Consider the following 27,648-nt stretch of genomic DNA (forward strand, 5'->3'; position numbering starts at 1 on the left):
TAAGGGGCTAAATGGAACAGCAGGCCAAGTGACATAATTATCATATAAAAAAAAAAAACATCCAGTGCTATGCTCTTGGAAAAATCATACACATGCAAGGTGGTCTTCTAGTGGATCTCACCACAAGTACACACCACGAGATCCATAAAACTCAAATGTCTGTGTTAGTGCGGCCTGGCAGATATTATGTTTGAGCTTGAATTTGAAATAAATGTGCTTTGTTGTTGCATTCTATTTCATTGACCAAATGATACAAATTCCTCCTCACAAAGGCACTGCATTTTCTGCACGAGATCCACAGGTTGTTCCTGTGTGGGATTTGCTTTGCTGGAGGCAAGCAGCCTTGAGCCCCAGCTTGAAGCAGGTGCAGTAAGTGTGCAGGGCACTGGGAGCCACACTCGTGTAGCAGAACCTCGGGGAGGACACAGGCTGTCAGAGACGTGAGCTCCCAGAATAAACACGAAGCGTAAGCTAACCAAGCTTTCTGTAGGATGCCAGGAGCAAAGCAATGCTTTGGGTTCTTTTGTACTTTGAGACAAGGAGGCTACACACAACAGGAAAGTAAGTTTTAAGTCCTCCCCAAACAGCTAAGTGTCTTTGCCCTCAAAAACTGGCAGCAGCTCGCTGCAGGGCCACTAATGAGCCTCGGAGCCCAGCAGGTATCCACTCCCTGGGCAACAACACAGACTGAACAGCACGGATGCAAGCAAAACTCTGGGATGTTTTGATTGCCTAGGACCTTGAAGGCTAAATCAAGCGTTCTCTCTAAATTCAGACTGCCCTATAGCTCATCCTGGTGCATAGCAGAGATCTTTTTTCCTTAGATCACGCTCTTCAGTTCAAGGAAGACACATTTCAGTAGCTTTCTTTCTGCATGCCAAGCTGATCCAGGCAAATCCTTCACTTCTTAGAACGGGAGGATAAGGAGGCATCCCGGAGTGCTTAGGAACTAAAGGAAACCCCTTTCTCCACATAAAAGGGTCATGGGCACCAAACTAGATACACTGTTCATGCAACCAAACGCTTGATGTTCACTTACACGCACACCAACAGACAGAGCTACACAAACTGCCAGCTCCCCTGCACCCGAAACAGCCTCAATCCCCGCTGAGCATTTGGTGCTCGCTCACCCCGGCTCTCAGAGGACACCAGCATTTTGGGACCCCGTGGCGGGCACCAGCATCGGCTCACACCAGGGCTGGCACAGCCTCGGGTGAGTACTCCCTCCTCCCCATAGAAAATGCTGAAAACTCAGATACCTGTGGTTGCAAATGCACACGTAGGCACAAGCATCGAACCCCTCACAGCAAGAAGTGGCCCAAAGCTCTGCGGCACCCGCAGAGGAACATCTGCAGCACGCTAACGGCGGGCAGAGCCCGCAGCAGCTTCCCATGTTTGAGATGTGACCCTGCTGCAGACGGGAATATTGCAAGCAAATTTCCACATTTCTAGCAGAAAGCAAACATCTGGCTCAGCCCTGCAAGTGTGTAAGGAATTCTTTGGTGCTATTGAAAGCATGAGTTCAAAGACAAAAAAAAAAAAAAAAGCCTCTCCAGCCTTGTTAATTATAATGCTGTCAGGGCCAGGCGATTATTCCAAGGGATGTCTGACTCTGCAAAGGCAGAGAAATAACGCCTGCGAAACCCTGCAGCCCCAGATAAAAGCACCTCATAAGTCTGTACTTGCTGCGACATCTCCCTCCAGGATAAACGAGTCTTTTCCTCCTCCCCCTCATAAAAAAAATGCGCATTCTTCAGTATAGCCGAGACTTAACACTGGCTGAACACCTCTAGAAGCCCCTTCCCCGTTACCTCTGCACTATCAGCTCTCCCCTTTCAGCCCGAGTTCTCCCTGGCAGGCATTAGGACCAGACAGCTTCTGCAATCCCTGCACCACCAAGAGGAGCAGGTACGTGGCATGATGAATTCAGACAACGCCACGCTGCCTGCTCAGCCTCCTCCTGCTGCCCAGGCACAGCGGATCCAGAAAAAGAAGGCACAAGAGAGGGAAGGATGTTGGGAATGTTTCATTACATTTTATTATTATTTGGTTTTTATATTCTCTGGTTCTCCAAACTGGCTCTCCAGACATTCTCTAGCACAGTCCTACTGGCCCGTGTAACCAGACAGGACTTAAAAGTACTCAGATTGCTTCCATCAAGGTGCAAGCCAGTTACGAGGCAGATATGGTCTCTGGCACATTTCTGTTTGCCAAGAATCACAAAAGCCTCAAATCCTCTTCCTGGAAAAACAAAAATAAGGATTGCTAAGCTAGCTGAGAAAAAGAGCTTTCAGGCACGTCTTCTCCCCACAAACTCTGTCCCACCATTTCCACCTCAGAGCCAAAGACATCCTGTCCCCTCTGCACAGGGCTCACCACAAACCACGCTGCAATCCTTTATTTTAAGCCACATACCTGCTCAGTCCACACAGCCTAACTTCTGATCAGACTTCTCCATGCAGACTGTTGTCTCGGGCAGTAAGTTTTATGTTTCCAGTCATTGCTGAATGAATGTAACTGCTCCTTCCATCACACCTCAAAGAAGGCTGTGTAGCACGTGCACCAGCTTTGGCAAAACCAGCAGCTACCTGCATCTGTGCCAGCTTTCCTCATTACTTCACTAGCAGCTCCTTCTCCCCTGCTACAAAATCAATGTTTCTTTGGGGAACAATGCCCAGGAATTCTTTAAGGCAGTAAAAAAAAAAAATAAAAAAATAGGATACCAGGAAACACAGAGGCCTTCACCTAGAATACTGTTTTCTTTCTAGATCTTACAAGCAAGATCACCTAAAGTCAATCTACATGGAAACATACATTATTTTTTCCAAAAAAAAGTGCACCATTTAAAAAGCACACATTTTCATGGACCTTCACCCAAGTACTCTTCCTGACCTTTAAGAAAAGGGAGAAAGCTGCAATGGAGCTAAAGTGGTACACTAGCATGGAGACTTGAGGGGGAGGAGGCAGGCAGGGAATTTACTTTCTTTTTTTCCACAACCAACACCATGAATGAAGCTGCTCATTACCTGTATTAGAAATTGATAAATACCACAGGATTATACCTAATTGAACAGATGGATCATCTTTAGTTTCACTGCTCACTTCTGCCAACATGAAGATGAATTGGTGAGTCTCTCCAGTGGAAGGGGGAGAAACACTGAGTCAAAATGTCTCCTAACTTCTGAAAGCATTTAGTGCATGATGCAACACTCGGTAATTTATCAAGTCTTCAAAAAACATAAAATAATTTGTAAGGCACATTCAAAAGGTATCATTTAAAAAATGGTAATGCTGTCACAGCTGGAGGACGTGAGGAATCTGTAAGAGTTCTGGCATACCGGGTGCTCCATGGCTCTACAGGCTCAGTGGCTCTATGGGGGAGGGGGATACAGCATTTGTTCTGGTTTGCTGTTCAGTTTTGGTCAAAACACCTCATGACCAACAAGTCCTTACCTGAGATCGGGATAGTTAAGGTGGATGTTCCAAGAATGCCTACCTGTGGGCAGCTCTGAAGAGGAACTGAGGCCAAAGCTGACTATTTGCAAAATACACGACCACGGTTTGTCCACGGTTGTGGGCAGCTGAACGCCTCATTACAGAGACCACACAAAGAGAATTCAAAATGGACTTGAAGGTTTTATCCTTGTTCAAAGAACTCTAGAAGAAAGCCAAAATAAAAGAACTCGTTGATTCAAAAAATCCTCCACCTCTTCAATTCTTGTTTTTTGGCATAACAAAGAGTTGCAGTCTGCACGCAGGCATCATCCTTGCTGAATACATCTACCTCATCAGATGGCTGCTTTATGCATGCATAGGTTGCTTTTGTATTCCTAGTTGTTGACAGCATTAAGCTGTTTTAGGACAAGGTGAAGCTGATGGAAAGGAACGGGAAACTTACAGACAGGGACAAGGAGTGCCTCCGTGCCTAGGTTTGTCTGGACAAAGGTTGTAAAGGCTCAACCATAGGAAGAGTTGCAGAATGCCCCTAGAAGAAATGCAAGTCCACAGAAAACAAATTCTGTTAACTCATTAACAATTTTTCTTGCAAAAGGACTGAAGAAACACATCTTGAATGTATTCTAATGACACAGCTCAATCCGACTGGGCAGTGTCCAAGACACTGCCTAGATACAAGTAGGCTGATAACCAGCTCACACAGCAGCTGCAATTACATCTGCTGTACTGATGAATTTCTCCTGTTTGCGGGTTCCCCTCCCACCCGATTTCATTTTCCACTTCCAACTACTATTCTTTATCTTATAAGAGCTGTGACCACAATCAGAATTCAGCTATTCACTCCTCAGTTGTTTTGTAGTTCTCCAAGCAACGTGCAAGCAAGATAAAGAAGCCAGATACTATACAAACAGTAAAGTGCACAAGTTGCAAGATGAACCAGGAAATATTAAGAAATTCCGCTATGGGAAAAGTAACTGGAGAAAATACAGGTGGACTCAAGGAAAAGGAATTATACTTCTTGAAGAACACTGGTAGAGGGAAAGAATGGAAAAATTGTTTATCATAGTTCCTGACGAGATAGCAACATAAGCCACAGAATTCACTCTGTAAATTTCCACAGAGAAGAAAAGGGATGTTTTTCCACTTTACTTTATTTCAATGCTTTACATGTATAAAATACACTTTAAATACTTTACATTAAAAATAGAAAATGCTTCTAAAAACACCATTATCTGACTGAGTGCACAAACACGTATCTCTGATGCAGTCTTGTGACCCACAGCCTGCTGACTAAAGGTTTGTGGGGGAGTACTGCCCTCCATCAGATCAAACGTTTAGAGAGGAGTTTCCTTTCCTCGGTATCCTGGCTGCTGATCCAGCTCAGAGCAGGAGGCCTCTCACTCAAGCCCCAGTGGCAACTGCTTTTAGGTACCTCCTTCAGGGGCAGTTTGAAACCATGCAAGTAAAGTAGCATTCAAAGCAGTGCATTTGAAGAAACACTACTCCTGCTGTCCGAAATGTCTCACTATCTTTTCACTCTCTTTTTTCAGTTCCTCAATGTGAGCATCTAGGCATTCCAGGATGTGCTGGGATCTCAGTTCTTCCTCTTCCAGGTACCTCGCAGCTATTGATCCAACTGAAGCTGTAGGCAGGGGGCACTGAGGAGAAAAAAGGGGTATAAGGTATTCTTTCATTCTGAGTTTCAGTAAGAAATGTTACTGATCAGCAAACCACACAGCTAAATACACTTCTACGGATGGTGTCACTCAGAATTTCACACTTGTGTCATGTGTAAATGTCCCTCCCAACAGTCTCCAAGCAGCAGCAAATACTTCCAAAGCTTTTGCCAACGTGCAGGGAGTAAGGCTGGTACCTCAGCACGCGTACCTTTTCCGTTTCAGCCATTCCCCCCAGAGCCAACTGGGGGCTAGAGCTGAACAGAAACAAGCTCTCCATGTACCTGCACAGCTGCTGCACTTCACAGTAGAATCCTGGCCCCAGAAGCATCAACAGGAATTGGCTATTTACTTTGGAGAAACTGGAGTTTCACTTCAATCACCAGCCCCTCCCCTTAAGATAATGAGAGGGAATGATGTGCCTTGTGCAACCATCGCTTAACTCTACAGAAGGTCACCACAAAATCCCAAGGGTCACCTTGCCCTCGGAGCATTAGTCCAGCCTCACTTAAGGTCTATATTTTGCTCCTCGCCTTCATAAAAACCTCAATGTGCAGTAACGTTTCAGAATATGGGTTCCAGAGAAGAGAGAGAACTGCCAGGCTGGAGCAGCACCAGGAATATCTCTTTCTTTTACACACCTCCTCTTCCTGAATTAATGGGTGTCTGCCACAGTCCCACAGGGGAAGCACAGGGCAAACTCCCATCGCAGCTCACTGAATGCCACTTCAATTTGGCTAGCAATGGTCAATGAACTACTCCAGATTCTTTGCTTTACAGTCAAGAATTGTTCCTGCTACTCGCATCACTTACCCACAAGTTCTGAACTTACAAAAATAACATTGTAAACTAAGCTTAAATAATGAGTTGAAGAGAAGCTTCCTGCACAGGGGCTGGCAGGTGAATTACAACAGAGCTGCTTTCCATTACAGAAAACTTGCCTCAGTGTCTTGGCAAGACAATACAACTGGTTATTTCCCAACCCTGGAGTCTCATGGTTTTCTGGCCTTCTATCAACAGACAGGAACAAAGGAAAACAAAAAAAAATGCTGCAAACAGCAAGAAAACCTCTCCCACTCTGTTATTGCCTACTGGCATGAAATCTCCTCTCTCGATGTTAAAGGAACTAGTTTAAAGACACAGGAGCTTGACCATGAGAAGGGAGTCCCAGTCATCACACCAGAATAATTGTGTTTCCTCAGAAATCTTGTTTCTACCTCTGAGTAAATACAGAACAAATAGCTGCAATTTCTCTCTACAAAGCATCAGGGCCTAAAGTGGAACTGTTTGCACTTTGATGCCAATCTTGCCATCTGAAGAGTTTCCACTTAGACCTGACAAGCCTCCACTTGCCCACGCATGAGCCTTGGAGACTTCTCCAGAGTCCCCACAAGACAAAAATACCTGTTGTCACAGCTTACAACACGCAACCAGAGGAGAAAAAACTCCAAAGACTGCTAGGGGCAACACATCTGGAGCAAGGACCAGTACCCAGGCTTCCACCCTCCCTATACTACTACAAACCTCCCTGGTTTGACAAATTCCAGCACACTAGTCTGCGTCCTTCTGCCATTCCCCTCCCTTCCCTGCTCAAATCTGTCTAGACTGGCAACTGCAGGAGGCACTGGGGTATACAGTCCTAAACACCTCAGGCAAGCAATGAGCCCAAGTTTCCTGTGTGTTGGGCAAGTGCTTCAGCAGCAGAGCTGAGGTAGGAGGACAGAGAAGGTGTTATTTTTATATTTACAACCTCCACGTGTGCAGTAGAGCACTCATTTCAAGCTCTCCTATCAGCTGACATAAATGGCTCCAAGTGCAGGGTGCTGCCTACTGCAGTCCCATCCAGAGGAGTCAGACTCACTTTACTACAGTCCCAAACCACAAGCTCAAGCAGAATCCCAAAGAAACAGAAGCAGGTCCTGGTACACACTGATGTACATCACCAGTATGGAGAGAACCAAGTGCTTCTGGAATGAGCTTAGCAGTTACAGCAAACAAAACCTTTCCCCAGAGAGTTATGAACAGTAATTACATGACTCCCATTGTCCAAGTAATGACCACCCAGCATTGTTTTCTCTTTCCTGATTTACGCTTGACATACGCTCACAGAACAAGGCACCACACAGACAGATCATAGACTCAGAGATGTGAATTTTGCCAGATGAGAACCCAGATATATTGTCAGCAGCTGAATGGCAAACAGCTTCTATGCAACTGCTTACCAAAGGCACAGATTCTCGCTGATGATTTGCGATGCGCTTCTTAGACGCTCCATCTGGAAAACCTGTGCTGTCATCCACCACAAAGAGCGAAGAATCTGTTCCCTGCAAGGAATCCGAAGCAAGGGTGGGTGACTCCAGGCAGCCCTTCCTGCTGGTCTGGGTGGTTAGCTCACCAGTCTCAGGGATCACAGCTCCCATTTCAGCAGGCAAAGGCTGGATCTTCCGTCCCTGGGGCTCCCCTTGATGATGCTGAATAATCTTGTCAGGCTTGTGATGCGTTTTCTCTGTTTGTTCATCATGTTTGTGCTGTGATTCCCTAGTTGTCCTGCAAGGCAGGTTTGAAAACATAACTGGCTGACAGTTTGCCTCGTAACAGCTGAATTTCAGCAAGAACTTGCACAGAAATAGCAATTAACATACAGTTTACTGATAGCCTTGGCAATCCAGACTGGCTATCTCTCATTTCCATATGACTCCCAGATGCACATCCAGTCAGCAGGGAATTCTCTCTCACTCTCCTGCTACTGTAGATATCAAAAGCTATAGTATACACACATCCTAGCACTGAAAAAAAAAAAAAAAAGCACAGCTGCATGTGCCAAATCTAATCCTTTCACCAAAAGCAGCACATACTGCTTCTCTATCTAGAACAGAGGCAGTCAAATACTAGCTGGCTTTGCAGAATGCAAAATAGCTGGGACTAAAAGCTATTGAGCTGCTTAAAGCATAAAGGCAGATTCCAAAGCAGCCCTTTGTGCTCTCCCATACATACTGGACAGAGATGCTGTTCCTACAGCATGTCATTAAAATCCCACGCATCCCCACACCGTCCATTTTCCTTCATAGCATAGAAGCAGCATCCTTGGGGTTATGCAACACTCACCTGCAGTGCACATCCCTGGTCTTGGGCTCTTCGCTTTGCAACTGAGCAGTGTCCTCGGGTTCATCCTGGCAGACCTGGGTAGTGAGCTCCAGTTTTGCTCTGGCCTCTGCTAGATCTTTCTGCAATTGCTGGTTCTCCAATTTTAATTTATTCAATTCAGTAGCATAGCCTTCACTGAGTGCTCTCAGGGTGACATGTTTTCCCTAACAGAGAAGGGCTGAAGTCAAAACTTCTGTTTGGCAAGATACCACAGTTAAATCCAGAGCAAAGGCTGGGAAGTGACTTCCTAAAACATATTCTACCATCCCAGTTTTGACTGGCAAAATTTTCACGGCTTTCCTAAGAGCAAATCAATTATATATGACTTATCGTGTCTGCATTTAGACAAGATGTGCTAATCTGCTTAGGAAAGGAAATCTTTCTCATCACTGGATGAGGCTTTTAAAAACAGTCAGGAAAAGATGGACCAAGAGGTGTTCAGATGTAGTCCTTCTTGTTACCCCAAGGCCAGAGGCAGAAACATGACCTCAAGTCCTCTTCCAGCTGTATATTCCAGGATTCCCTCACTTAGTTAAGATGCAAACCTCTCAGCCTAAGCTGAGAACATTTAGGTGGGGGACCCACAACGCTACTGGCTTCCCATCCCTGTTCCCTCATGCATACCTCTCGCATACCAAACTCCATTTTTTCCAACATCTCTGAGAGATGACGGTTTTCCAGCCTCAAGGTTTCCAGCTGAACTAGAATTACCTGAGGAGACAGAGGCAAGTAACAGCTCAGAAAAAGAACACAACACACACCTGCAAAACCCCACAGCCCTTTTCCACCCTCAGTTGCAAGATTTGAGCCATTATTCCTGCAAGACTGTAGGGAAGACCAGGCAAGTAACAACACACAATCATTTATTTGGTTTCCAAAGATGTCATCATCCAGACCTAGATAACATGAGCGATCTCAAATAATTCTGCAGGACTGCCTGTTACAGGTTTGAAAAGAAGGAAGATAGATTCACCAAAAATCAGAAGATTTCACCAGAAGAGTCTCAAAGTCTTTGTTTAAAGGTTGCAGACAGAAAGAAACTCAACATAGCTAGAAAGTGTAGGGCAGTATTCCAAGCCCTCTGTTCCATTAAAGAGACAGCAGAAGAGTTTTTTACCCTGTGCTCCACTGCTTTCCTCTCTGCTCTTTCAATTTCTGTTCTCAGCTGTTGTTCTAGGTCTGATGTGGAACCATTTGCAGATGCAATTGTGATGTCCCTCTGGTGTAACTCTTGTGTCAGTCTTGAGATTTCTTTTTTCATCCCTTCTAACTCACTTCTGTGAGTTTGATCAGCCTGGCAGAGCTGCTCTTTCAACTGGAGGAAGATATGCACACACAACCCATGATCTTTTAACAGATGTTTCAGCAAGACAGACAACGCGTTGGATAGAGTCATGTGAAAACTAAGTACTGGAAAACAGAAAGCTCTAAGTAACAACCCCCCAGTGCATGCCAGTCCTTCCTGATTGAAAATCATCCCATCCCACTCCTTTCTCACACCACAAACTGCCAACTGGGACAAGATGCATGCTGTGGAGTACTTAAGATGATCTACAGTCAATGAAATCACAGCCCCTTTAGCTCACCATGCTACCTCAGTGGTCAACAGAGACCCGATGAAGTTACTGGGCAAGCACAGTAACACTTCCATAACATAACCTCGCAGTTTGCCAAACTGCCTTCCTGAGTTGGAGATGGTATCTTTAAATAGCCCTAACCAGACTTTCCTAACATGAAGGTGTCCAAACACTTTTGATTCAATGGTAGCTTGTAGCAACTAAAGCTATCCATGGCAAATTTCCACAAGCTAGCTATGCACAGGGTAAAAATATACCTCTTTGTTTTCATAACTCTATTTGATGACCACTAGTCCCTGTATTATGAGAGAATAATCATTCTCTATTTATGTTCCACATGACAGGCATGACTTTATTTTTAGTACATTCAATCTCATTTATCTCTTTTCCAGTTTGGTAAATCCCATTTCATTCAGCTGTTCCTTCCATAAAAATCACGCCATCCTTTTGGTCTTCTTTTTCCATACCTTACCTTGTTTTATTAAATTCCCTTTATCCCCCCCAGATGCCAGATCTGAATTGCATACAATATTCTGGCAGGGACACTGAAGGTTTATTCAGTGACATACAGAACAATATAGAGTAATTTCTTCCCTAATATTTTATTCCATTAACCAGAAATATTGAGCACCTAAACCTCCAGGATTTTGCTGAGAACTACATACATTTTAGAAAACTGAAACGGATGATCTCTGCCTAGCCATGTAAATACCATACACAATATATACACACACACATATATATATATTGATTTATATCCATGTCACCTCAATGCCTCCCTAGTATATAAAATAGAAACAACCGTAACAAATCTCTTTCCTCCTCACAGCCTGCAGAAGATTCATTGATTGGGTGGCTGTTTAAATGTGCAGCCAAGTACACATCTCTGGCAGAATCTGCATCTCTATACATTTTGAATGTGGGACAAAAGATTTTCACAAAACTGAGGTTTTTGCTCAAGTCCAATAAGGTTTCTACTCTAGCCTGGCTCCAGTTAAAAGCTCTAGACCCTTATTAAAAGCCAAGCCTTTTGGAGGGCCTGCTGCCCCAGGGTGCATAGAGCATTAGGGTGGGGTTTCACGGCATATAAGCTACTCATTTTTTCCAGATCCTGGATTCACATCTAGGTATCAAGCCTAAAACAAACTCCTTTATTCACATACAGACTAGAACACAACTTGAAGCTATATCTCAAGTGTGGTAGCATTTATTACAGCAGAACCCATTCCTTCCCTGTTCTTCATCCTGCTGGGAGCCTGTAGAAGGCAGAAGCTCAGTATTCTAGGCTTGAATTTCTTTGCACATTAGCCCTTACAGCATCAATAAGAGTATCTCCACACTGCAGAGAAGCACTGTGCAACATAAGAAACAGGTCTAAGAGAGGCTCACAAAGTCAACTGCACAGCCACGTACAGAAACCTGAGAAACCATCCTCTCAGTTCCCCCTTTTCATATCTTCTCCTTACTCTTTAGCATATCCCTGCCTCCACAGCACTCCCAGCTTTGGATCCCCTCCGCAGCTTTGCTAACAGTGCACCACAGTCTCTGCTGAGGCACATTACACGCACAGAGAACGGCTGACTCCACAACGCCTTTCCCACTCTCCAGGAACAAAGCGACGTTACCTTTTTAATCTCTGCCTTCGACTCAGTATGGTGTTCTTCCATTGACTGCAGCTCTTTGATATTCTCAGCCAGCTCTTCACTCAGCTGTACACACCTTGCATTTGAAGACACCAGGCTAGATGCCAAATGTAAAACTACGGATTAGAATACTCCCAAGAAGGAGAACATGGTCAAGAGAAACTTTGATCTTCCAAGCAGTCTCCTATGTCTGTCACAACAGAAACTGAACTCTAACCTAGAAGTTCCTCAGCAATCCTTTGGGTTTCTGTACCAAAATCATTTTAAAAGGAATAAGGAAGCTGATCTAATAGATACAGTGGTTTCTTGTTTGCTTCTTTGTCATAATAAGATTACCAACTTCCCATGCAAACATTTGTCTGAAAACCACAAATTCAGAAAGGAAAACTTGTTTATAATTCTTATTTCACAGGTTTAGATCTGGTTCTTACCAGCTGCCTAACAAAGGCTCCCTAACCTATTACAAATTAAAGTGCTAAGTCTAAGCAAGCCAACATACTGAAAACACCCACAGTGTGCAGTGAAAAGCAGCCAGCCAATTAGCAAAACAGTCTCACTATTAAACTGCAAAATGAATAACATTTGATTTCTTTAGCCCTTTAATATTTTTAAAAGCCTAGAAAAATCAGTGGGCCTGGTTAATTTGATGAATACAACACATTAGGTATTACATTATTATCCAAGTTTCATTGCACATTCAGGGGAAGCAAGCAGTCAGCTACCTGTTCTCAAGGTGAGTCACCTCCGACTGTAAGTGCTGTTCCTTCTTCTGGGCAACATCCAGCTGCAGGAGTACATGCTCCAGCTCTAGCCCAGGAGAAGACAACTGCTTCTCCTGCAAGCGCTCCTCCAAGGCCCTAACCAGAAACATGAAATTTAGTTTCAGTAGAAAACCATTATGCCTGATTACACCAATACAGGAAACACAATCACTATCTGCTTGGAATTCTCTGAAAACCGCACAAAACCCAACACTAGGTAACACGTGTGCACTGTGAATACATAAACGTGTCAGCTAGAGGACAGCTCCCTTTTGAGTTCAGGGTGATTGAATAGGACTGCATCCAATTTGATGTTGGCCTCCCTGAACCAGGCAGTTCCACTGCCATCAGCAGACATCCAGTAACTGCTCACAAGAAACTGTGTGGCGGTCAGGTAACATAAGCCAACGTGTTTTGATGTGGCCATTGGAACTCTCTAGCTTTTGCACGTTGCCAGTGCAGAAGGGAAAGGCCGAGATAATCTTCTCACATATGTTACCTTACCAGGGCCCTCATTTTACATCAGTAATTCACTGAGAACTTCCACTGACATTGGTAAGCTCAGTATCAAAACCTGAAAGTCCTCCAGCACACATAAACACACACACACAAAAAAGAAGTAAACCATGCTCAAAAGCTCTGTGCTGTCCCCAGAAAGCTAGCTGAGTAGAAAGCTGATTCCTTCCACACTCTGCTGAGAATCAAAAGCAATGCAAACTGGCAAATACTGCAACGAAGCACAGCACTTGTGAGAAACTACTGTATACTACCCTGTATTCCAAGTGATACAGAGCCAGCTCTATGAAAATGCTGCTTCTGTTCTCAGTGGAAGAAACTGGCATATAGATTTGGATACAAGAGCATAAGTACCAGTGAAGCACAGATGTTACCTGATGAGGAGTTCTTTTGTGTGAAGAGTTTCAGTCACTCTGGCCAGCTCTTTCTGCAACTGTTCCTGGTGCAGCTTGGAGCTGTCAATGAAATCTTCCTGAGACTGCAAGGTGGCTCTCAGTTCCATCTTCTCATCCTGTAACACCTGCAGGGGAGGAAGAAATGATTGTTGCAAGATGGACTAGACTAGATCAGATTGTTGTAATGAGAAGAGAGGTTGAACAGATTTCTAAAGAACCCTTGAAAATAGTGAGGAGCACCACATGGGTACAAAGCCAGCTTTGAGGCCAATCAGGCACTTCACAAAGGCTCTAGAAGGCTTACAAAGGCTCACTGCTTTAAATGCAGTTTCCCAACAATTCCTTCACTGACCTCTAACATTTTCTTGGATTGCCTTAGTTCTTCTTGAACTCTTTGTTGATCTTCCAGAATCATCCGATTGTTTTCAGTCAGATCATCCACTCTCATGTTAAGCCTCTCCACCTCCAGCTCGTTGGCACAGATAGCATCATTGGCCCTCTCCAGCTTGCTAGTTAAGTGCTGGATTTCCGATCGGCTAGCCAGCTCCACTGACTCCAGAATCTGCTTCCTATTGGCAAGCTGAGTCTGCTAACAGTAATCGGTATGTATGAAAGTGAAATTCTCAATAGTACAGTACATCAAACCTGAATTCGAAACAACCATTAGTTTCTTTGCAGAACAAGTCACATCCTTGAAGTAAGCATGATTACCTTTCAGGGAATGAAGGAAAGCATTATTCCAGGGTTACAAGGTAAGGTAGTTCTGAAGCTAGACAGAATTAAAAATAAATGAGAGGCCTCTCTGATTCTGAAAGGGTTTCAAAGAGAACCCCAGAAAAGAGGATCTCAAATCACTCAAGTTGTCCAGGTATGAACTAAGAACAAAGCTGCTTAATATTTTTGCCCATTAACCTAAGGCTAGACCAGAAGAAATGACAGCATGTAAGGTTTGCAAATGCCATACACAAGCTAGAGATTACCCCATCATTAATTCCACGCTAGGACAGAAAGCAGCTCTTGGTGCACAATAAGGGGAAAGAAAAAAAAAGATCAGAAACTGAATTGGGTACAACCACCAATTATGCTTCGCTTTATGCAGTAAATAATCTGGTTCTAACACCCTGCTAGAATGCTCACTTTGAATGTTTTATTGTTTTAGCAGCAGACAAAAAAACGTAATAGCGTAAGGAACATATGACTAGCAAACAATACATGCACTATTATTTACAAGCATGATACTTTATTTCATAGCATTTTTTCCACATAGTTAATTGGTGAAATTTAACAACCCAGCTCTCATGTAAGCTTCTAAGAATATTCACTTGGTGTATTTCCTTTTGTATAGTACCTTATAATTTTTAAGGGCTGAAACAAAATATTTGAGTAGTCCTTTACTCCCAATTTCTAAGAGCAGCAATTCCTGCCAGTTTCAGAATCACCACTTGCCTGACACATAATGCCTCGTAACTGAGAAAACTATAGTAACTGTGCGTTTGGAAGACTATGGTATAATTTTGATTACAGCCTTTTCATTATTTGAATAGTCATGACAGAAAATGTAATCAAGAGGGGCAACAGTTTAAAGTATAGCCTTTCTCAGCCCAATAAACCAGAGTGCCAGACTACCTGAGCATTTGTTTCTGCATTAGGAAAATATATAAGCTCGCTCTTATTTCCAGCCACAGAACGTGCAGAGCAGCACAGAAAGCAAGTTTCACCTGTTGACTTTAAGGGCTGCAGGTGTTAACAGAGAGGTGCTCATCACTGGATGAGAATGGCAGGCTTCCCTTAACTACGCTGAAAGATATGAGGGGGACCCAGCTGAAAGCATGGAAAGAGAGAGTACTCCGCGGTCACAGATCTCAGCTTGACCTTGTGCCAGAAAAGCAACCAAGCATACAAAATGCATAGAAACATCCAAGACAAGAATTTAGTAGTTTCATGCTGGGCTTTTCAAAGAAACTAAGGTTTCAGGCAGTCTGTTCACAGCAACTATGCACCTAACTCACCTACACTGCTTAGGAAAAACGTCCCCAAATGTCTGTTCTTCTGCTGCACACTGAGTTCCTCTGTGCTCCAGTATACCAGCCTGCACTCCAAGGACACATCTGTTCTCAGACAATTGAGCTATCAATGATAAAAAGACAGCAGAGCAGCAAGACCTTCTGCTCAACGACTCTCTCTGCATTTGTAGATCTACTAGTGTCAGCCTCTCACAAAGCCCCTGTCAGAGCCAGCTTCAATCCTGTCATCACAAACTTCCTCCTTGCAGGAGCTTCCACTCAAGAGTAATTCAGGAGCCCATTAAGTGTAAAGTCCCCAGCAAGAGCTTCTTATCAGTGTCTGCTGTGATTGTGTCAGTGTGACTTCACAGCTGTGCTCTAGGTCAATTCATCTTGCTCTGCTGCAGCACCACTAACTCACTCAACGATTAGCTTTTCAGGAACAGCAGCCCCATTACTTCTTGCTTTTAGGAGACCAACAATAAAAATAAAAAACAGGGCTGAAAAATGCTGTTACTTCAGTACTTTGAAGTATCCGTTGTAGGGGAAGGCTATTTTCCAGCATCATCCTCTGAGCTGGACCTACAAGGTACATATTTAGCTACTGGCAGGTAAATAGCTTTGAACTAGATGACTTGATGTAACGGCTATTTTAAAGTGTTGTATGTCGTGGTTTCTGCCTCTCAGGGAAAGCTTCAACCTACTACCTTCTCTGCTAATTGGAGCAGGGGGAGGGAGAGCTGCAAGAGGTTTGTCTAACCTCTGTTGATAGACTCCAGATCTTTTTTCCATACAGCACTTATACAAAGTAAAGCTTATTCCACTGGGACATTAAAAGTCATTTCAATGGCAACCTAAACTGGATTCAAGCCTGAGAGATTTCATTAGTCTCTCCCTCTTCCCTCCTCCCTGCTCTCCCACCTGCTGCCACAAACAAAACAAAACAAAAAAAACTTTCAGCGCATATTAATTGTACCTGAATGAGCTCAGACTGCTCAGCCAAAGCCTTCCTCTGTGCTTCCAGCGATGCCACCTGCTGCTGGTAACGCAAACGCTGCTTCTCCCAGTCAAGTGATTTCTGACGAAACTCCTGCAAGGACAGCAGGGGTGGCTTAGAGCGGTACATCCACTCAGTTGACAAGATTGCCCCCTTCCAGGTCATACCCATGTTTGCTTTCTCTCTCCACCACATCCTCACGCACCTTTCCCCACAGCGGGGATACCATTAGCCAGTCATTTGATGCACCAACTCAGCGGTACAAAGCCCCTCACATACTGTGCTTGCTTGTATTTCCCTCCCTCTCGAGATGAACGTCAGTGTCAATTATTGCTGTTTACAAATGTTAAGTGCTAAAAGATTCATGGCTAGTTTCATGGATTTGTTGTCAGAGGTTTAACAATTCAGACTGGCTTTAGCTTCCAAGACAGGCTGCTATTGAAGTCACAAAGATGGCAACCATTAACTACAGAGTTTTAATGCTATCCTCTGCTCCACAAATTGGACACTGCCATCAGTCAGATGCATTTGTCAGCTACATCTACAGGGTACATTAGAAGAAAATTGAGTGTGGTTGAGCTCTGCATAGCAGGAAGATTAAAAGACGAAACATGGCTGAGAAGTTTTATAAGTAGCTCTTCCCCTCTCGAAGAAGCGAGATGACAACCTCACCACACGGGAATTATTCCACTCACATAATTAATTACTCTTCCAGCACTTTCTTCCTTTCATTTATTCAAAGATTAGGAACAGTGAAATAGTTTATCCTGTGTACTTAGAGGCCTCAATGCAGGCAACAGTCTTTATTACACAAGTAATTGAGAAGAGCTAGATGGAGGGTACCTTTTAACCAGGATTCACAGTCCACTTCCTAGTTCACTACTCAAAGTCACCAGTGAAGCCCAGAAAATCAGTTCATACATGCGAACCGATTAGCAATTGCTTTCGAACTACTTACCTCCAGCTTCCTGGTCAGTCGCCTCATTTCAAACTGGTCATCCCCTTGTCTCTTGTTACATTCTTCTCTAGCTTCTCTCATTTGTTTCTTCTGCAGCTTCTCATAGCTTCTTCTCAGCCTAGCTAACTGCAGGAGTTCAGTAAAAAGGACAACTTTGTTCAAGGCCACCAGGCAAGAATTAAATAGCACTTTGAGGGAAGGCATACAAAATGGTTTCACGCAAACAATTCCCCCAATCAAGGCCACACAGCTTGCAAATGAAGATTTATATTTGTATAATGAGCCTATTATACTGATAGTATCACAAAATACGCTGAGTTATATAAGAGGAGCAAGATGCCACACTTAAGTCATGACATCAGCAGCTCCAATTAGACCCCTGTCTTATCACAATTAAAGCATGACTAAAATATTGATCAGATGGAGGTTTACTTGTAGCTGGTAACGTAGCTACAGCGTGGTACCTCCTCTCTCTACAGGTGGTTCCCAGCCACAGCAGCAGCAGCAGGACCTGTGCTCCATCTCCTGTGGTGGGGCACACCATGCCAAACAGGGGCAGGCGGCAGTCCTACACAGTTTCTTCGAGGTTAAAGCGAAGCTCAGGTGGGGACTGGAACTCTTCCACTTAGCAGAAGGAAGATCTGAGAATTGCTATTATACCTAATATTAACACTACTTCATCTGTCATTTTCTGCTTAGATACACTGTGCATTTCACAATGACTGGAGCATGCCAACAGAAAATATCACTCCTCCGCCTACTGCTAGAAAGCTGAACTCTTATCAGAAGTACGAATGAGGAAAAAACTCTTAACATTAAAATGACCCTCTGTGCAAACAATCACTTACAACTCGCACAGCATTTTCCATCTGATGAGCTCCCTCAACTCAATTATTAAATAAATTAAGTTTCCACTTCATGGTCACATGAATTTGAGAAGACATCATACCCATTTTGGGAAATGATGGAGAAACTTAAGCTCATGGATAAAGAGGAGGACTGTGAGAACAAACGTCTGAATCAAGGCCTCATGATTCAGTCCCACACACCGGTCACAAAAGGTTCTCCAGTGCCCTGAGTCAGCACAGTACTTCGGCACGTTCAATGGGAATGGACAGATGTACAGGCTTAGAGTTAATAGGTGAACATGTTTTGCCAAACGAGTCAGGAGATTACAAGCAGTGGTTTATTCTTTCATCAACCTCAGTGAGTTGGACACTGTACCTGTAATTTTACTGGTAATCGTGGTAAACTGAGATAGAAAGAATTTCCCCAAACAGCACTAGCAACAGAAGACCGAGGAATATTGCAGCTTAATGTCATCTACATTAATACTTTGTGGGTAAAACACCAACGCATTGCAATTTTAACCACAACACACACTTTATTTTAGCCTTCACAATTTAGGAGGATCTGCCAATGCACCTCAGCTTTGCTCTGCAGCTTATCCACTATTCCAGTGGGAACATCTAGTGAATGAACACTGTTAATCATACTGAACAGTAAGGTGTTTTAAATGAGGACGGATGCTTTCCATCGTCAAAGCTAAGACTACCAAATTAATTTAACTTACAGCTTACAGCGAGCATGAACCAAGCCCAACCCTCCAGAGAAAAAAGGTGAGCGCTCTACTAGCTGTTCATGCCATTTACTCGCTGCTTCTGACAAGCAAGTGGAGACAGGCAAAGAGTTAAGGCATAAACACGGAATGCTGCTGTACTACCTGCAGGATATTGCATGTGTATCTCCTTGCGGTGAACAAGCTTTTTGAGATGAAAGCTCTGAAACTGTTTTTTTCAAAATATTTTCCAAGTGCACTTAGTTTTTATTAAGCATATTAAGACTAATATGCCTTGGAAGAACAAAATCCCCATCAAAAAAAAAATCAGAATGAATGGAGGCAGAAAGATGATGAGACTGCATACCAATCTCGTCTCATTTTTTTCATACAATCAAGGCCAGTTACACCACCACCCCATTTTAATTTCATGAAATGCTGAAGGAGCAAACTGCTGCTGCCTGTACCCATAGCAACTTCTGTATAAGCACTATGGTGACTAGAATTGGCAAATACAGGAAATTTTTGCAGTAAACTTCTGCAGATGTCTAACACATGAAAATTGCAACAGTACACTTACTACACATTTCTACTCCAATAGTCTTCTTTGTCACGGAGTTCCTCCCAAGTGCTAAAAAACAGGGCTATCAAAGCATAAAAATACCACTTTGTATGTGTGCAATGCTCTCTTTTTTTAAGAACATAAACATCCATAGAATGGGAAGTTTTAAAACCATGACATTTAAACAGCAATGATGCAAAGTATTTTACCTATCAGATCATATGTCAGCTGGGAACCAAAAACCAATCCTCTCTTTTTGAAACTTACCTCCTCTTGAAATTTCTTTAGTTGCTGTTCGTATTCTCTAACCAAGTCCTGTTTGGCTGTTTCCATGTCTTCTAGCTGCTGACGCAACATGCCAACCTGAACAACAAATCAAAATGCAGATGAATAAAATAGAAACAGGCTTCATTGTCAGTAAATACAGGGATTATTTTCATTTCATAAATATACACTGGAGAGGGAGTGGCAAATGAATGCTAAGAGACCCTCAATCTCCTAGCAACTGGATGTTTCAATGGGGTCGCTCACTATGTACCAGAGTAAGCTTATGCCTGAATCTTTGGTTGGTTGGGATCAGAACTGCTTCTGTTCTGGCCTCTTGCTTTCAACCAGTTTCTGGCTTTCATTTTTGGGGACAAAACTGACAGTTTTGGCTTGAAAGAAAATGGTATTTTTCTCTATCATTTTCATCATATGGCCTCCTTGACTCTTGCTAATTTTATCTGATCCACAGAAAGATACAGAAACTCATTGTACAAAAGAAAGCCAATGCTCCACATCCTGTGCAGAAACGTTACATGTTGATGCTTCTACACTAATAAATAAATTTATTACATTTCCTTCAGTCTTCAGATAGAGGCTACAATACCTGACCTGCATAAAATAGCCCTCAGAAAAACTCTCAGCAACATCTTGGTTTAGTTTACACCACTAAACATTTTTCTGCCCACGCATGCAGGCTGCAAGGCTGTTGGCTACTGCTGTATCCAGATTCAGCACCTCCGGGTTCTCTTTAGAAACTCTGGCCATTCAACTTGCACCAACTTCAGCCAACCCTTAGAGAGCTGATCATCTGACTTTGGTTGAATTATGAACTGGACACCCTTGTCCAACAAGCTCCTTTATAAATTCGAGTGCTTTATAAATTTCCAGTCATGAGACAGGCTCCTGTTTTGCTTAGCACAGCTGTTTGCTAAAGTTAATCCTTTGTTTTGGCCTGGCAGTTAAACAAACAAATGTGAATCAAATCTGATGAAACTAACTAAAATACAGGTCCATGCAAAGTCAGCAGACTCTGAAACTGAGGTTCAGTCTTTATATTGTATTGTAACATGCAAAACACACGGGTGGATGCTGATCAGGAAGCAATAAGCCAGAGGCAGTACCTCCTTATATTTTTCCTCCAGAGCAGCCCTGGCTGAGGAAAGCTCCTGCTCTCGAACACTCAAGCAAGATTCCAAAGCCTGTGTCTGACCTTCCCACTCAGACTTCTTGTGAGCCACCATAATGTCGATCTGCTTCATCAGCTCCTGCAGCTCAGCCTCGCAGGAAGTCAAGAACCCACCGCTGGAAGGGAAAGAGGTTCAGGTCACAAAGCAGGCACCACCCCACACAGGTCCAGCACCCCCACACCAGTGAAGTCAGCAGAACAAACCGACTTGCCCTAAAGGCACCAGCACTGCAAGCTACACTGCAGTACTGTGAAGTCTATGCAAGTCAGCTTGCAGAGAAATTTATGGAATACTTAACGCGTTCACCCAATTGTCTAACGCACTAACTCACAACTGGTACGTTTATATCACTGAGCAGAAACTTACATTTGACAATGACCAATGAAGAGTACTTTTGAAATCCCAGTCAGAATAAATGACCTATACACTTTAAAATGTAAGGTGTTTTGCCTTCTACTCACCGCATAACAAGCACCTATAAATACTTTTGTCTTGATAGTATGCGTTATCAAGGCAAACCGGAATATGTTATATCCACATTTTGTACTGGTCTTAATTGCTCTCCAGACAGAGGCATTTTATACTAAGTTTCAGTCACCAGAGAAATCTTACAGCCAAGCTATCAGCTCCCGAAAACAAAAGTTTATCACAAATGCAGACAAACCCCTAAGTAGAGGGGGTTGGATGACAACATGATAATGAAGAATAAAACATTCTCAATCCAATGGGGAGAGTCTGCTCCCTAGTGATGCTGCAGTTTCTAATTTGGTGCAGTAATTATTGAAGCCAATACAACTATCTCCTCTGAAACTTCACAAGCTGCTAAGCCAGGGACAATATTAAGGCTTGCAAGATACAGCCCTAGAGGGCAGTGAACTCCATGACGATCTTCACCCCTTTAATTTGCCTGTCAAACAGAAAGCACTGAAAAGAAATGGAAATCAATAGGTTAAAGGATTGAAATTTCTCTGTTCCCCCAGAGCATATGCACACTTCACAACTTGACAGTTTTTCTATAGGGAAAGAAATAGTTCTTAAAGCAGCCAAAATCAGTTAAATTTGAAGTTCACCCTGTCCTGCGAGTTAACCAAAAATTAGCAGCTATTATGCAGAGCAAGAACATTTCCTTCTCAGCATCTGCTAATATAACACTAAGTCTAAACTTGATTTATGCAACCAGTTATCTGTAGAAAATATATGGTATCAGTAAACTTGAGTCACGTTCTCAGAGAAAACTATGAAAATGGCATCAATGACTTCTGCTTCGTGTTTGTTTAGTAAATAAAACATTTTTTTCCATTATTGGCACTACGGTCTCTCTCTGGGATCCAAAAGTCTAGATACTTTAACCTAAGACAGACCATTAAGGATTCTTCAGAGACGAATGGGACTCTGCCGTTTCAACATAAGCAGGAACTAATCAGATGCTTGCATTAAAAACAGACAGCAAAGATATGTCTCATTAACCTTGCAGGGCTCTTAAGAAAAATATTTATTCACACTTCTAATTGCCATTGCTCCTGATGCTACAAGGTAAGAAGGGTCTTTAAAAAAAAAAGGGGGAAAGGGGGAAAGGTTTTAGGAAGATGAAACACTGAAATTCTAACAATTAAGACCACAATATCTGACAGCAAGGGATTACTGCAAAGCCAGCTAGCTGAACCAGCAACTTTGCTTCTGACCCAGCTGAAGGCCACTGCAGGCTGTATTTGTCCACCAGCAGACACTGGGGGATAAACACCAAAGGCCTTATTTAAGCAATGGAAGTTTGCATAACAACGGTTTTGGTGTAAAACTGATTTGGTTGTAAATAAGAGGGAAGCTCTGTACTTAAACTATTTTAAAAGACTGGCATATTTTTTTGCTTACATACCTCCCCTGTCCATTTCTTTGCATTCCTTCCAACAGAGCCTCCATCAGCAAATCGGGGTGGATTTAGCAGCTAGGAAGCACACAAAAGCAGCGCTCACCCGTGGCAATGCAAAAGCAAGCCTACTTCTCCATCCAGCTGCAGAACAAACAGACAAGGCCACAGGGGAAAGAAGTTAAAAAAAAAATACATAATATATAATTATCACACTATTGCAAGTGAGCAGAACAGTGGTCACCTTCACGAATTGACAAGCAAAATAAGGGAAAACAGTTTTTTATACAGAAGAAGACCCGATACAAGCACGCAGCAATGAGACCACAGCGATGCTACGCTCCTTAGAGCACACAACTGCAGCTCACGCAGCAGCTGTACCAAACCTTGCCAAACGTCCACACGGCCAGCCCGAGACCCACCTCTGACTGACGCATTTGTCACTTCAGACAACAAATACCAGCGCTGTGTAAAAGCAGGGGTATGAATCTATCCTTCACTCAGGTCTCTCCCTAGCCTATCAATCTAAACAGACCCCGCGATGTTCTGCTGCGCTCAGGATACACCAGGGCTTGGTGTAGTTCTGAGAAGTGCCTTTTAAAGACAGAAATCACTTCTTAAAGACTCCTCTGGTGCCTTAGGCTCTGAAGGCGAGCTGCCCAGCTGTAGGGCAGCAGTTCGTTGCCTCAGCTAACCCATCCTTTGGGTCACAAACACACAGGTATGTATGCATGCACGCAAAATTTTCACCTGTATGTGAAGCAAGAAGGGCTGATCCTACAGACAAAAGTAGGGGGAGGTTAAAAATGTAAACAACAGACAAAGCTAAGTTACAACGGCCCCATGCCAGAAAGCTAGAATTTATTTCAATGGCTCCCCCATGAGCCAGTGGCTCCGTAACAGAAAGGCGGTTACACACCTGAGCATAAAGCCCCCATCCCGCTCCTACAGCGCTTCCAAACCCCATGGGGACACCAGACCTAGGGACCCGAGCAGCACCGCAACCCCCCGTGCACGCAGGACTCCGTCTCACCCAGGAGGAGCACACAAAATCCTCTCCCAGCTCCGTGCTCAGCACCCCCCGGGCACCCCAGCCCAAGACCCAGCCGAGGGGAGAACCGAGGGGGGGACCTGGCGAGCGCCGGGCCCGGCCGCCCCCGAGCGCCTAAGGCGGCCCCGCGCTGCTCCGCTCCCCGCTCCCCGCCCGGCCTCCGCCGGGGGACGGCGCCGCTTGATGACGGCTGGCGGCGGGCGCCGGGGAGCGGCGGCGGCCCCAGGCGGCCCGAGGAGCCTTGAGGCGGGCGGAGGAAGCGGCCCCGGCCTCGGGAGCCGCCCAGGGGCCAGAGGGAGCCGGCGGGGCCGGGGGGTTGGCAGCGGGCGGGGGCCGCGCTGCGCCGCCATTACGCGGCGGGTGCTGCCGCCCCGGTGCTGCCTCACGGTCTCCTGAAGGCAATCTGTGAAGGTCAGTAGCCGTGAACGCGCTCAGGGCTGTGCCGTGGGTAGCACCAGGCTCCCTTTGTGCCAGGCTTGAGCCCAAAAGCCGGGTGGCCATGCCTGGAAAGGGTGGGAGCAGGGGGAGCCGAGGTGCCTGGGCTGCTCCATGTGGGTGCATGCAGGCTGCGGGGTGTTAATGTGTGTCTGAAATGGTGTCTCGGTGTCCCAGGCTTGGCGCTGCCTGCCCACTGCCAGGATGGACAGCGAGGTGCAGAGGGACGGCAGGATCTTGGACCTGATCGACGACGCCTGGAGGGAGGACAAGCTGCCCTACGAGGACGTGGCCATCCCGCTGGTAGGTGAGCGGCGGCTCGTCAGCCCGAGGTTTCACACAGCCCCTGCCAAAAACAGCACAGGCAATATCGCCGGTGGCACCGCTGATGTGTACGAAAGGCTCCTGGGCTGGGTGTGACGTGCTCTTTCCTGCCCGGTGTGCCAGTCAGGCCTGCGTGTAGATGAGGACGTGGATGTCCCTGTCCCCCTTCCCCAGCCAGTGGCCAAATCTCCTCAGAACTGTAGCACCCGTCCCACCACACACTGCGGGGTTTGGCATCAGGGGAAGCAGAATTGCCCTCTCTCTCCGTCTGTGCTACACTTTGGCATTGCCCACAGTGGCCAGTTCATTTGTAGAACAGAGAGGATCAGTCTTATGCTAACAGTTAAAGTCCTGGTTTCACTTTATTTCCACTTCCTGACGTTCCCTTTTTTTCAAATGTCTTCCTACTCAGACTTCTCCAAACACATTGTTGCAGTTGCCACTTCAAGGATAGTAGGGAAAATGCTGGCACCTGCAAGTAGGACTCTTGCTTGTAATGCTGCATCCATTGCATGGCAGCTATCCTTCCATCCAGTGTACGGCCTGTACAGCTGCTAGGCCAGAGAGGTGCAGCTGAGGAAAAGCTACCTCTTATCCCACAAATCCCCAGACTGAAGCTTCACATATCCCCCACCAGCACCTTCCTTAGCCATTGAGGACTGTCTGTGAACTGAGAAGTATCTGAGGATTTTCCCTTTCCTTCTTCAGTCGGGTGAATGAGCTTTACCCTGGCTAGCACTGACAAAGTAGTCATGCCAAAATTGTGGCAAACAAGAGGCTGCTAGTTTATTTTAGAATCACAGAATCATAAAGGTTGGAAAAGACCTCCAAAATCATCTTGTGCAGCCGTCTCCCTACCACCAATATTACCCACTAAACCATGTCCCTAGGTACCACAACCAGCCTTTCCTTAAACACCCCAGGACAGTGACTTTTAGCACAGAGACATTTCCAAATTTCCAGTGACATGGCTCAGGCTTTAGCTTTTACATCACAGCATGCCACCATTCTTGGATAACGCAGCTCAGGTTTGGCCAAGCCCCTCCTTGGTGCAGTGAGGGGATCTCAAAACTATGATCCGGTCAGAGCGAGACGCCCAGCACTGTCTCTTCAGGGGACAAGGCGCAGCTACTCACTTCCAAAATCCATGTATACAGCACACAAGTTTTCACAGAATCATCTAGGTTGGAAGAGACCTCCAAGATCACCTAGTCCAACCTCTGACCTAACACTAACAAGCCCTCCACTAAACCATATCACTAAGCTAACCACTTTCCTGCCAAGGTTTGAGCTAGAGGGAAAGATTTTGCACAACTGTGGTTCTCAGATATGAGAACCCAAACCCCACTTTGCTTAGAATAATGTGTTTTTAAGGCAGTCTGAATATTATAAATTGGTTCCATGATGACATTTGCCATCACACTGTGTCCAGGTCAAGAAACACTACTGTTTCTTTCCTTACAGCTATCACCTTTTCAGCTACTTACAGCACATACAGGTGGCAGCCTCAGAGAAGGAAGCCTCATCAATTAACAATAGAAAGAAAGGCCTGGTTGTGGATACACAGATCCCCAGGGATGGGATTGGCTCTGATCACATGGAGAAACCAGCACAAATTCATGGGAGACTTGATCAGAAGCACTGTGAAGGAGCAAGCAGAATAGCTGCACAGTGGTATTTGAGCCTGTCCTGAGCATCTGATCCAGTGCTTGTTGGAGAGATTCCCATGAACTAACATGGGCTGAAATCACATGCCATTTTCAAAACTGGCAGATTTTATTTAGCTCATGCTGGGATATCCAGAGATCTAGGACTCAGAATTCTTGCCCAAATGGTTGTTTGCGGAACGTCTTGCGGAATAACACATACTCTTTGTGACCACACCAATACAGCAACACTGAGAACAAATAATATAAGGAAGCAAAAAGAAATTTCACTTAAGCTGTACTTCCTCCTTACCATGCCCTGAGGAGCTCTGTGCTGCACCTGGTAGGGGTTTCTGCCATTTCCTCTTGCTGTAGCACAGCCACACCTGTGTTCAGCATGTAGGAAGAGGAAGGATTTCTCACCTGCCGCAGGAAAGTAATATGTTACAGAGCCAGTTGTCTAAATACAGCTACAATAAATGCAATATCTGTATTCTTGGCAACAGCAAAAGAAACACATTGCAAACCAGCACTGAAATAATTGCACCATACTATTATTTACTTATTTTGCATTTGCTATATATTCTCCTTCACTGCGTGTGCAGTCTGAGTATACAGCAAGGCCCCAGGGCCCTGGAAAGCCAATTTACCTTTCAGATGAAGCATCATAATCATATGAAAAGAATATTGTTCATAACTGGGCTTAGTAATGTTTTAACTGAATCACTATGTGTGAAATGTATTGTTCAGATGCCCCCTCTGGTCTCATTTGTGGATTTTTGTATTTATTCATACAAAGTCTTAGTCACCTGCTCCTTCTAGGAAGCAAGCCTATTATGCATGGAATGCATTGTACCTTTTTTTTTGTTTGTTCTCAGAATGAGCTTCCTGAACCAGAGCAAGACAATGGTGGCACAACTGAGTCTGTGAAAGAACAAGAAATGAAGTGGACAGATCTGGCTCTCCAGTATCTCCACGAAAACGTTCCTCCCACAGGAAACTAGCGAATCAGTCAGATTTTATGCAGGGGATACATGAATGTGATATAAAAATTATTTTTCGTCTGACCATCATTGTCATAAGCTTCTCTAAGGAGGAAACAAAGTTCCTGAAGAAGGCTTGGATTCAAACTACTCAGTGACTAAACACAGTTTAACATGCTTCTGTGATTTGTGTGAAAGAACAAAGGCTATCTGAAACCTCAGAGCTAACATCAGAATGTTTCTCTTTACTTATGTAACATTATTTTATATCTTCTGTTAACTTATTCTTAAGTTGGTGCCAATTTCGTTCTTAAATGTTTTCTACATGTGATATAAAAGTAGTTTTTACTGTTTGACGTTGTTCTTTCCTTTCAAATCTCACAGTGGGATCATTTGTGACTCTGAAGGCTCATGTTCCAAGTATAACGGTGTATTTTGTGGTTAGAGCTCACTACAGAAAACCCAAATAACCTTGAGTCACTTGTTACCATCTTTAACCACTGTGTGACGTGAGTGCAAGACTGGTCAGTCAGATTCTAGGGCTGGAAGTCACGTGCAAACACAAGTGGCTCTGTGAACTCCTCATCTCAGGATTTGATGGTGGCCTTGGACAACATCTCCAGTGCTGACATCCTGGGGATGTTT

At 44.4% G+C, this 27,648-nt stretch overlaps 2 protein-coding genes across 4 annotated transcripts; one reads left to right on the forward strand and one right to left on the reverse strand.

Annotated features, from left to right (window-relative positions):
- Positions 1–4,589: 4,589 nt before the first annotated feature.
- CEP63 (centrosomal protein 63) lies at positions 4,590–23,789 on the reverse strand. Of its 3 annotated transcripts, none has more exons than XM_005019381.6 (15): positions 23,598–23,789; positions 22,574–22,708; positions 20,635–20,815; positions 19,514–19,609; positions 17,127–17,252; positions 16,148–16,261; positions 13,521–13,757; positions 13,148–13,293; positions 12,219–12,353; positions 11,479–11,593; positions 9,394–9,591; positions 8,901–8,987; positions 8,238–8,440; positions 7,355–7,679; positions 4,590–5,114 (listed from the first exon to the last, which is right to left on the reverse strand). In XM_005019381.6, exons 2-15 carry the CDS (start codon positions 22,615–22,617, stop codon positions 4,956–4,958), a joined length of 2,166 nt encoding a protein of 721 aa, XP_005019438.1. In that variant the 5' UTR covers positions 22,618–22,708; positions 23,598–23,789; the 3' UTR covers positions 4,590–4,955. The 3 variants fall into 3 exon arrangements, with proteins under 3 accessions (XP_005019438.1, XP_005019439.1, XP_038039379.1); XM_005019382.6 differs by having other exon boundaries at positions 13,521–13,754; positions 23,598–23,786; XM_038183451.2 differs by lacking the exon at positions 9,394–9,591 and having other exon boundaries at positions 23,598–23,738.
- A 95-nt stretch (positions 23,790–23,884) lies between these two features.
- On the forward strand, positions 23,885–27,356 carry ANAPC13 (anaphase promoting complex subunit 13). The gene is made up of 3 exons (XM_005019380.6): positions 23,885–24,026; positions 24,228–24,353; positions 26,899–27,356. Exons 2-3 carry the CDS (start codon positions 24,255–24,257, stop codon positions 27,022–27,024), a joined length of 225 nt encoding a protein of 74 aa, XP_005019437.1. The 5' UTR covers positions 23,885–24,026; positions 24,228–24,254; the 3' UTR covers positions 27,025–27,356.
- Positions 27,357–27,648: the final 292 nt, after the last annotated feature.

Source organism: Anas platyrhynchos, chromosome 9 (genome assembly GCF_047663525.1).
Source record: "Anas platyrhynchos isolate ZD024472 breed Pekin duck chromosome 9, IASCAAS_PekinDuck_T2T, whole genome shotgun sequence".
NCBI classification, from domain to species: Eukaryota; Metazoa; Chordata; class Aves; order Anseriformes; family Anatidae; genus Anas; species Anas platyrhynchos.

What these genes read in the sequence shown, in the direction of transcription:
- CEP63 (XM_005019381.6), bottom strand. Translation starts at nt 22,617, where the DNA reads ATGGAGGCTCTGTTGGAAGGAATGCAAAGAAATGGACAGGGGAG. An exon ending in TGGAGGAAAAATATAAGGAG is followed by an intron (nt 19,610 to 20,634) that starts GTACTGCCTCTG and finishes TTTGTTGTTCAG; the next exon opens with GTTGGCATGTTGCGTCAGCA. An exon ending in AATCCAAGAAAATGTTAGAG is followed by an intron (nt 13,294 to 13,520) that starts GTCAGTGAAGGA and finishes CCTCCCCTGCAG; the next exon opens with GTGTTACAGGATGAGAAGAT.
- ANAPC13 (XM_005019380.6), top strand. Translation starts at nt 24,255, where the DNA reads ATGGACAGCGAGGTGCAGAGGGACGGCAGGATCTTGGACCTGATCGAC. An exon ending in AGGACGTGGCCATCCCGCTG is followed by an intron (nt 24,354 to 26,898) that starts GTAGGTGAGCGG and finishes GTTTGTTCTCAG; the next exon opens with AATGAGCTTCCTGAACCAGA.